This window comes from Cygnus atratus, chromosome Z (assembly GCF_013377495.2).
Source record: "Cygnus atratus isolate AKBS03 ecotype Queensland, Australia chromosome Z, CAtr_DNAZoo_HiC_assembly, whole genome shotgun sequence".
Lineage (NCBI taxonomy): Eukaryota > Metazoa > Chordata > Aves > Anseriformes > Anatidae > Cygnus > Cygnus atratus.
Window position 1 is genome coordinate 74,011,235 of NC_066396.1, and position 10,909 is coordinate 74,022,143.

The following is a 10,909-nucleotide window of genomic DNA, read 5'->3' on the forward strand; positions in this document are numbered from 1 at the left end:
TGGCAGCAGACCCATTTATCAGGTTCTTTTGCTGTTATCAACAAATTCTCTTCTCCTGCAGTCGTCCAATTCTTCCTCAAGTCCTCTGTGACACTCCCACCGCAGCTGACAGAACTGCATCTACTCTGGAGCTGCTTCCAAACTAAGTGAGTTCTGTCAGCCCTTCCTCTCAGCATGGCATGCAAGTCTGCGACTCCTTCCTCAACCTGGTTGCTAATACAAAGAGAATGTCCTGGGTTTTTATTGTCCTTACGAATCTCCTGATGTTGCGAACCAGATTAAGGGTGGTCTTCTGATTCTATACCATTTGCAGTGAGTCAGAGGGAGGCAGACAATCAAACCCTTTAGGAACTGAAATTTTAAAAAGTGCACAAAGACCAAAGAAATGCAAAGCCATAAAAAGGTAGCAACATGTGAGACAAATGCTTCTTCTTAAAGCAAGAGTCTACATGATGTTCAAAACACACTGTAACAGCTGATCTATTCACAAACACAGTAAATTGGCATTTACAAATGCACAAAACAAAGAAGTCAAGTAGCACAAAAATAGCAGTAAATTTGCTACCATGCCCGTTTTTCTTAAGCAATCAACTTTCTAAAAGGCTTTCATATTAGCATGACAAAACACTGTTATTCAACAGTTTAACTACACCTCTCCACATACAACACAACTTCCTAGAAAACTGACTTTTCACCTCAAATTTTTGTTATTAATATTTAAGGGAAGCTGTACTCTTAGAAGACACAATTTACATATATTTAAATCAAAAAAGAGGTACGTTCCACTTTCAGTGTCTTAATGTGAGGTCAGACATCTCACCAAGTTTGGCCTACCATCAATGATCAGTTTTTATCATCACATAAAATAAACTCCTAAATTAGCGTAGAAAGGAAGACAGAAGACAAACTTATTGATTTTGCTGAACAAGACAACATTACACCTGGCCAGGAGAAGTTCTTCAGTTAGCTGTGATAAAGACTCATCAGAGAATAAATAAATAAATAAATAAATCAGGCATGCTAGTTTTACAAAAAGAGAAGTTTTACTTGAAATCCAGGAAAAGAAATTGCAATACAAAGGGGAAATAGTTTGTCATTTCAGACTCATGGGTTGTTTCCTGGGTTTTGAGGTGTTTTATTTCATTTAACAACTGGAAGTGTGCTCAGAAACTCCAAGCTGACCTACTGTTAGACTGCAGGAATTCAAAAAGTAACATGACCAAAATATCAATGAAGAATATTTAAAAAAAAATAAATGTTATCAATAATTCATGAGAGGTGCATTCCACAGGCTTTATTTAGGGACCTTTTGAGATTTTGGGCACTTCCTTTTTGTTTTTTAGTTCACTGTCCTTATTTGGGGGAAAAATATTATTTCAATTCCTTTATTTTCAATGTCAATGTATTTTGTTACTTAGCAGTAACTGCTACTAATAATTTAATATTAAATTCTTTAACCTTTTCTTTCTCATGAATTTTCTAGTGCTGTTTAATATTTCACTTTTTCCAGACATCCTCCTTTAGCATCCTTTTCCTTATTCATGCACACGTCCATAAATACTACATTCTGCCCACTCTCTAAAAATAAAGAAAGCAGGAAAGAATTGTACACCACTCTCTTCTCTAACTGATCATTTTCAGGATGACAATCTTCCTCTCCCCTGTAGAACTGTTACACTTCTCTTAACTAGCACTTCTAGTCTTAGTTAGCTAACGTGCAGACTTTCTGTCTACTCACAAGAGGAACACAGAGTCCTGCACTGGTAAGCAGTAGCATTTCACCAGAATGAGCAATCAGAACACCAAAGCACGCAGAAGTTTTAAAGACGTTCGTGAGGAACTGCACGCTTCAGGTATCTAGAGTAGAGGGGTGGTACAGATGCTTCTTCTGCAGCTACAGTCAACCTTTGGAAAAAGCTTCACAAGCTGTCAGAGAAATGGTGTCTTTGCCTGAAAGGTCACTGATACCTTCCAACTCAGTGGCCTTTCCCACAAATTGCTACAGCAGTCTAGACGCTTGCTAGGCCTCAGCTGACAGACACAAGAACACGCTGTGGCATCTGTAAAAATGCAAGGGTCAGTATCAAAAATGTCATTACAGTAACAAAAAGAGGTGGCATGATTTTATTATACAATTACTAGAAAATAAGCTTGCTCTTGTAAAAGACCTTTGTAAAGAATCCTGACAGAAACAGTAATTCATTGTTGATGCTGCAAATGGTATATTGATTTTGAAGTACACTCAAATTCAGAATCTACTGAATATGAAAATAGGTTCAACAACCTTCCTCCCCCCCCCAACCCCCTTTTTTATGCTATGTCTACTGCCTTTCACAAACACACTTTGCCATCCATATACCCCTTTAGTAGAGAATTTAGGAAAGATTTAAAACTACAAAAACTCTTCTCACCTTTACAGCGTAAAATGGCAGGCTCCCAAGCTTCATTTGCAGTGCAATACGAGAACTTTCCCTCGTCGCTGTAAAACCCTTCTTCACATTCATAATGAACCGTACTGCCTGGTACCGAGCTGTAGTTTCCTACAATGTAGCCATGCTCCATTTCAGGAGGGGAGCCACATCCAATTTCTGCAAAAGATTGGGTTAAGAGCCTTCACAGCCCAAAAATCGCAACAGACAACCACTTTAAGAGCTGACAGGACAGCTGCATCACAAAACTCGCCTACCCTGATCAATCTGAGGGCTCACCAAAGGAGAAGATTAAAGCTAAGGTGATGCTGTGGCCATGGTCTGAGGAACACCATGATCCAAGTATTGATCTACATCTTTACTAACATACAGCTGGAGCCACACACAACACCAAGTTGTGACAGTCTCGTTACAGCAGTGGTGGTATTGTTCTTCAACCTGAGAGGCAGACTTCAGGCGCTAACAGACAGCTTTTTTTCCTCATGCAAAGGGAAAGTGAGGTTCTACAGACAGGCTGGAATCAAATGCTCTGCCCCTTGGCCCCTGCAGCCCACTGAACCAGACTGGGGGCACACACAGAGCTCCTCCACTTTGCACAGTCAGCACCAACACACCGCAGGTGGAGGGGTTGGTTGGTGAGATGCAGTGCACTGCAATTCTGGTAAAACAAAGCAGAGAATTCCAGCTGAGAAAACTGGGCAAACTACAGGCAGTGAGTTTTACTGATGGTTCTTGCAATGACTGGGAAACGAGAGCTGCGTATAACCAAGGCAGTTCCTTCCAACTGGGTTCTTCAGGTACTCTGACAGCTACAGTAACACTGCTAGCCCTTTGCATCTGTGAAAACTAGAGGGGAAAGGAGGAACAGTTTCACATTGAAAGACTGTTTTTTTTTTCCCCTCACAGCAAGATAACCAGTGCAGTTTATTCATGCAGGTGGCAAAGTATGTAACAGATGGGTAAATTATTATTTTATTATTCCTCTCCCCTAGGCTTGTTTTACTCACCTGACCTTTCTCACAAGCTATTTATCCTCTCTTCCCTTCCCTTCAAGCAGTGTGATTACACAGGCAAGTGGATTATGCCATATTGCCTCCATGTTCCGAAACTAACTATGTCACCTTTATTGCACTATTAAACTTCTCTGATGCTGCACATCTGAATGACTGCCAAGAGTCTGTAGCAATCACAGCCCATGTTGACTCTAACACCTCGGTATTACTGGAAAAAGTTGAACCCAAGAAGAAGAAAAAAAATAATTATACGACAGGTCAAGTCCGTGGAGAGGGCTTCTGTCCTGCTGCTTAAAAGCACAGGCCATAGCAGGTACTACCAGATCAGGACAAATTCAATTTTACCTGCTTGCGCACACAGCATCCAAAGACTCTCACCTTGGCATGAAACTTTGTTCCCATCTGGATGAAAAGAATGCGCTCCATTTTCTAATTTATAACCATCATTGCAATAACACTTGTAGCTTCCTTTAGTATTTACACATCTTGCATTGTGACCACACAGCCCAGACTCCTCACATTCATCTATATCTAAAAGTTCAGAGAAAAATATATACACATCATGCCAGATTTTAAAAAATTAATTACCATAGGACCCAACTTCAAAACAAATACAGCATTCCCTGAAGGGTTCTACGTAACTCCTGTTTGCTCTTCCGGGAAACAAAGGAGCTTATCATGCCTGCTGCTCAAGCATCTGCAAGGAGGACACTCTCAGAATTTTGTAGCTAGCTGTCTTTTAAAGTGTTTTTTGTTTCATCTGAAAAATAGTTTCTAATATATTTCTTGCTACAGCAATTCCAGAAAAATCCCATTGCTGCAAATATCTTAATCACAACAGTCCGTGAACTTAACAAGGAGCAGACTAATATCTTACATTAAACAAGAAGACAACATTCCAGGGGGAAAGATAAGTATCATCCTATTTTCTTAAATCTAGATTCTTTTTCTGGAGATATTATTGATCAAGTGTGACTTTGAAGAAGTAATTTACAGTAACAGAGTAAAGAAGGAAAAATTGAACCAATTCATAGCTGTTAGAACATAGATGTCAAATAAGTGTTTGCGTCACACAGCAGAAAGTACTCTGATACAGTTTCAGGAAGTAAGTTCTGAAATGACTAGAAGGAAAGACTTGTGCAGTAGAAAATGAAGTTCTGGATTCCTGGTGATCAAGATTCCTTGTGTGTCTACCTGTACAGTTCGTGCCATCATTGGGAATAAATGTCTTGTTGTTGTTAGAGGCCCGGTATCCATCAAGGCAAACACAGTAAAAACTTCCATGCGTGTTATGACACAGTGTGTGATTTCCGCAGATCTTGTTGGCTCCTATCTGGCATTCGTCTTTATCTACAAGCATATTTAAAATACATCAGAGAGATACTAAAAATTAGAATACCCACCTCGTCTCGCTCATTGTCATGCAATCAGACTTCCCCTTGCTGTTTTTCTTTCAGAGTTAATCGTGAGGTAAACACTGCTTGAAAAATGGAGTATTTAGACCAATAGAGGTTGTTGTTCCTGAATGGAACTGTGAATGAAGTTTCACGACACAGCTCAAGTTGACCTAAGGGTTGCTGAAATCAGGACTGCTCTTCCCTACGCTTCCTTCCAGCATGCACTGTCTGCACTTGTGGAACTTGTGCTGATCTTCCTCCATGCACTCAATTGGCAGAGAATTAACATGGCAAAATATGCAGCTTAATGAGATAACTGGGCCCAGTGGGTGTCAGTGCTTGTGGAGGAAGGGGAAAAGATGGAACAGAAGGTATCAGAGGTTGAGGACCTTCCCCCCTAAGCAGTGGTAAGCTGTTACATTCCCTGAGACACATTATTTGATGTCAGCCTCTGATTCACATACTGACTTGGCATGTATGAGATAGTACTAAAAGGACAGTATTAATTACAGCCATAAAAAAGTGCTAAATAACACTCTTCATGTAAGATATTTACAGTTAAGAAATTTGTGTATATAGGCACACTGTTATTATGAACAGACCTTCAGCTTATAAAGCTAATTTTTAATTGTCCGGTAACCTGAGATAACTGGAAAAAATCAGTGAAGAATGACAATTTTAATTGTCAGCATTATTGTCTACTTCTCAGTTCACAATGATTGAAAAGAATACTGAAGTGGAACCAACTTTTTTTTGTTGTTGTTTTGGAGCTAGGATAAAAAAAATTATTAAATAATCCATTCCAATACACTGCATTTTGAAAGCAAATGTTTTATAAAAGCCCTCATTTTCTGACACAAAATGAATTTACAATTCTTCATTATAGACTAGAAACTGAATAATAACTCAAAAACTGAGCATAAAACAATACTTACATTCAGTACAAGTGAAGTACTGCACACGGCTAGCCATTAAAAAAGAAAACACATGCACACACACAGAAAAAAAACAATCCACACATATTCTATGTTTTGGAATTTCTGCCACGAAATCAGAAATTTCTTATTGTGTTTTGAAGAATTCAGTAATATTACCTAAGAAATGACATTTTAAGAACGTACAATTTCCTACCATTTTACTAACACATAGCCTACCTTGACAGTGGGTTCTTCCATTCCCCACAAATCCATAGTTACAAATACAGACACTTTTTCCTTCAATTTGATGACATGTAGCATGAATGTGGCAAGTCGCGCAAACATCTGGAACTGATCGGTTCACAATTGCTTTAAGAACAAAAAGAAACAATTAAAAAAAAAACAACAACAACAAAACATAAAGCTGGTCTGCTATGGGTAAGTGGTATAGAGTTTGAAGTGGTGGTAAAATCCTGATCAGAATACATAGAATAAAATCCCATCTCCTTCTACCTCATTTTCAAACAGGCAGGAAAAACAAAGCCATAATATTCAGACACACCAACAAAGGAAGCGTAAACAAAATATCTATGCTGGACAGTTTTCTCCATCCATCCATCTATTCTTTCACAGCAAACCAGCTTTTCATGACAGTTGTTAGCAAAGCTTATGTGACATATAATGAATAGCTCTATTCAATATTGTTAATCTCTCTCTACATTCATTTTCATTCCCCTTTTTTGGTTTTGTTTTCTTTTTCCTCGTTTGTTCCATCATTTTTTTTTCTATCACTTACACATGGATGTTTGGACTACCTGTTGGTCTACTGGTATCTTACATCATCCATATGTATATGGTATATAAGCTATTCATAAAAATGACATTGAGAATGCTGCTAGCACAGAAGTGACTTTATTAAAATCATCTTAGAAATTAATTTATCTTATGAGTAATTTAGCAGCTTATCACACAATACCTAATTTATGTAATTTGATAGGGATGTAAGCATTCATGAAACTAGCATAAAGTAAGAACTTACTCCCCTACTTGTATTCATACTTTTTGTGCATTATGTGCATTTCTGTTTTTTTTTTTGTTAAGTTGTTCCTGTTATCTTCAGACATGCACTCACTTTCCAAGCAACAAACCTCAGAACAGATGGTTTGAATGCAGACAAAAAGCCTGTACATGCTTACACCTGTTTTACATTTCTTAAAAGTAACACACAGTGCAGAGGTTGATACTGTCTCAGCATGCTGGTCACAGCAACAGGGACCTTCTACTTTTCTAAGACAGCTAGGACTGAGACGGACGGTGTGGTTGTTACAAAACACAAATCTGACAGCAAATGTTACACCTCTGACAAAATTCTGTGTGTTTCTACATAGTTTCCAAATAAGTAAACATGACTTGAAGTAGAAGGCAGCGGAAGACTCTAGCTAGCTTTTTTATGCCTCAAATTTATCAGAAGGGCAGTTTCCCTGTCCACGTGCACAGTGTTTTCGTTTTCCTTGGAGCTCACAGGAAGCACGACGGGCTCCCATTCCTAACTCCCAACACTTGCATACACTTTTCTGCTTGTGCTCCTGGCGAGAACAGAAAACAAAAACCTGTCAGCACCTCACGGTAGCCAACATCGATTAGAAAACTACTCTTAAAAACAGCCACGGTAAGAACTCCCTCGTGGTGCTTCAATCTTCTGATAAGAAATGGGAGTGTCTTCCTCAGATTGCTGCTCCGGGAGATAAAAAAAAAAAAAAAAAAAAAAAAAAAACTTTTTTTTTCCACCCCCTTACCTCTAAGAGACGAAGCTGCACAACTCACTCCCCTCAACAGCCCCCAGGGTCTCTCAGTGGGGCACAAGCCCCGGCCCCCCCGGGAGCCCTTCTGAAGGCACCTTCCCAGCCTGGCCCGAGCTCCAGCCCCACAGCACGGCCCCTGCTCGACGCCACCACCCCGGGGACACCCTGGGGACACCGCGGGGACACCACCGCTCCCCAGACCCTCCGCTCCCGTCCCCTCCTCGCCCTTCCCGGCTTCGGCTGCGGGATGCCGCCCTCACGGCAGCGGCGGCGGCACATGGAGCCGGGCCGCACTTACCCCGCCGCCGCCCCGCACACGGAGCCAGCACCAGCGCCAGGACCACCAGCAGCGGCCCCAGGGCCCGGCCGCCCCCCGGGCTCATGTCCCCGCCGCCTCCGAGCCCCTCAGTGCTGCGCGGCCCCGGCGCCTCCGCATCCTCCCCGCCAGCTGCCGTCGCGCTGCCCCTAGCGCCTGCCCCCGGGACGGCCGACCCTTATCGCCGCCCCCGGCCTTCCCCTCGGACAGGCCCCTTTCCTCCCTCCGCCGAAGAGCCCTTGCCCACAAAACTTTCTCTCTTTTTTTTTTCTTCCTTTTTTTTTTTTTTTATATATATATATATACTTTTTCTCTTCGTTGGCACAACCCCTTCCTTCCCCAGGACGCCGCCTCTGCCCCAGGCGGGCGGGTGGCAGCTCTGATAAGGGCTCCGTGGTGGCCAGCCTTCGGGAAGGAGGGGGGCGAAGCGGAGGGAAGGGTTGTTTATGATTAGTGGGAAAGGGGGAAGCACCTCGGGAAGGTCACACCTCGCCCCGGGTGCCAGCCCCGCCATGCCACCGCCTGCCATGGAGTCCCCTTGCCCCCCACAGGAGCTGGACAAAATGGCGGCGCTGCGCCCTCGGTGATGGCAGCTTGTGGGAAGCGGTGGCTTGACAGCTCTTGGGCTGCCGGCACGTCAGGTTTTATAAATTTAACGTGAAGTACATACCTGTACTTGGAATCAAGGAGCACTTTTCCCCTCGTAGGCCTTCCTCAGCATACAGCAGTGTCCCCAGATGCTGTTTTTAATCAACACCAGCCATGCTGCCTGAAGTGGTTTCTGGTGTATGACCAATAATTCTCCTAAAGCTTATCACCACTGCAATAGAAAAGTGCCAAGGAGAAGAATGGGGGAAGCCTTACAAAGACAGATTTAGGCAACTTTTATACACTCTAATGAGCTTCCTGAAGGAGTTTACTCATGCACTGTGTTGGCTTTGCATTGATGCCACTAAGGCAGTCAAGCATGCCATCGACACCGAGTTTAAGTAATGTAACGTCATCTTTCACTGCTGCATCTGCTGTGTTACAACAACAAAGACCAAACTGTGCATCTGATTTCAATGGAAATAAAATCCAGTTTCATAAAACTGCAATTTTTATTATTTTTCTTTTATTTATATAAGGTGATCACTTCCTATATTCCCAATTACTGTTCTGTCAGCTTAAGTATGCATACATTTTTAACCAGTTTCTGCTACCCTTAGTTATCTCAACCAGGACACAAAGTGACTTGATTCCCTGGCATTGGCCAAAGTCCTCACAAGTGATCCTGCTTTTAGAACAACATGCTATTGATGCTGGTACCACACATTTCTATCATAAGCTACTGGAGCTGAAGGCACACATTCGCAATGGTGGTAAGTAGTTTATCACTATAAGAGGTGATTCGGAGAGATGTTCTGCTCAATGTATTGGAAATGATTTGCAAATTACATATTTTCCTCTTCCTTAGTAGCCAACCAAGATACAAAACCTCTGACACTTCAGTTTCTACTGTTCCTTTCATAAAGAGTAGTAGCAGCAACCTCTTATAATTATAAACACTTTATGCAGTAAAGAGGGAAATATTATTATATTAATAAGAGAATAAATTAAAAATAGAACATATAAACATTCTCTAAAGAAAGTTACAAGGAAATGTATTGATTGAAGAAAATACAAGACCTAGACTGGAAGAAAAAACTTGTTTGCTGATTAGTTTAAGACACTTCAGAACAAAATAATCAAGGCTACTTTAATTACATCTATGTTGTTTATATATTTACATTCAAAGCACAATCATAAGAAATAAGGGTCAAAAGGATGTTAGGTCATCTAATCCATTTTTCTGCTCTAACACAAGCTTGACTACATAAAATGATTCTTGACATACTTGTCTATCCTGATCTTTACCATGACAGTGATGTTGGATTCACAGCATTCACATGCAATCTATTCCAGTACTTTGCTCTGTTTGCAATCTGAAAATGGTAATCCAAGTTTCAATTTAAGTTCTAGTTAAAATAGTAAGTCTTTGTCCTGTTCACAACAGACTCCCAACAGTCTTTTTAATCTGGATGCAGATGTGAATCAGATACTGAAAAAAGTCACAGATCACATTTGGTCTGTTGTCACCTGCCAAGGTGCTGAGTTACTTTATTTACAAAGACAAAGATTCGGGAGAGTAAGGTAGAGATCAGTGTCACAATATGCTGATCCATACAGCTTGGGCAAATTCAGCATATTTCGTACAAAAATCTGTCTCATGAAAATACAGGAAAAGATACATAATTTCTGCTACAGAGAGCATAAGATTTTTAATCTTTTCCCTGTCAAAGTTAAAGGATCCAGTTTGTAATGTTAATATTTCTCTTGACCCTAACAGCATTACATCTCACTACCCGGCAGGCAACTGTACCAGTATTTGCTTCCATTTCTCTTCTTTGTGATAAGAAAACAGTTGTGATGGTCAAAGTAATTGAATTCATTCAGAGACACATGGAAGTTTCCTGTGTGGCTTTTTCCTTGCAGGTGTCTAAATGGAGATAATTGAAAATCAAAAAAAGGCAAGCAGGGTTAAACATCTTCTCAGTTGTCTGTATTTGTTCTGTCTTCTTTGCAGACAGCGAATGTCGCTATGTCATTTAAATCACATTCATTTTGTAAGGATGTTTGGCATAGATTACACTACTTATTCTGACATATAAAGACAAAACATTTGATAGTAACAGCTCTTTCAGCAATCAGATTTCTAAAAACACAGCAAACATCTTCAGCCAGACTAAATAAATATAATTCATCCTTGTTAACAGATTACTTAGCTTTTCATAAAGCAGTTGCATTCTCTAACAGCTTGCTATCGAGCACTTCTTTCCAGCTGGCGATGAAGAGAGTAATGGTAACTTGACAGCAGGTTCGTTCTGCCTTCCTAGCCTATTTAAAAATGAGTCAGATTAATAACTGTTTCCTGGTTATCCACTTTATTTCCAGAATAGGCAACTGCAGTTGTTGAAAGAGAAATAGCTGAAAAATTGGCTGTCCCTCTTCAGGTT

At 40.8% G+C, this 10,909-nt stretch overlaps 1 protein-coding gene across 2 annotated transcripts in view; it reads right to left on the bottom strand.

The window, feature by feature from the left end:
- Nucleotides 1-8,026, bottom strand: part of SUSD1 (sushi domain containing 1) — a 47,334-nt gene extending 39,308 nt beyond the window's left edge. The window contains exons 1-5 of one of the 2 annotated variants that reach the window (XM_035564572.2): nucleotides 7,857-8,026; nucleotides 5,994-6,125; nucleotides 4,637-4,792; nucleotides 3,821-3,973; nucleotides 2,412-2,588 (exon numbers count right to left, since the gene is read on the bottom strand). In XM_035564572.2, coding sequence (XP_035420465.1) covers nucleotides 2,412-2,588; nucleotides 3,821-3,973; nucleotides 4,637-4,792; nucleotides 5,994-6,125; nucleotides 7,857-7,941 — 703 coding nt within the window. In that variant the 5' untranslated portion in view covers nucleotides 7,942-8,026. The remainder of the gene's footprint in view (nucleotides 1-2,411; nucleotides 2,589-3,820; nucleotides 3,974-4,636; nucleotides 4,793-5,993; nucleotides 6,126-7,856) is intronic. The other variant, XM_050716162.1, reaches the window with a different exon arrangement.
- Nucleotides 8,027-10,909: the final 2,883 nt, after the last annotated feature.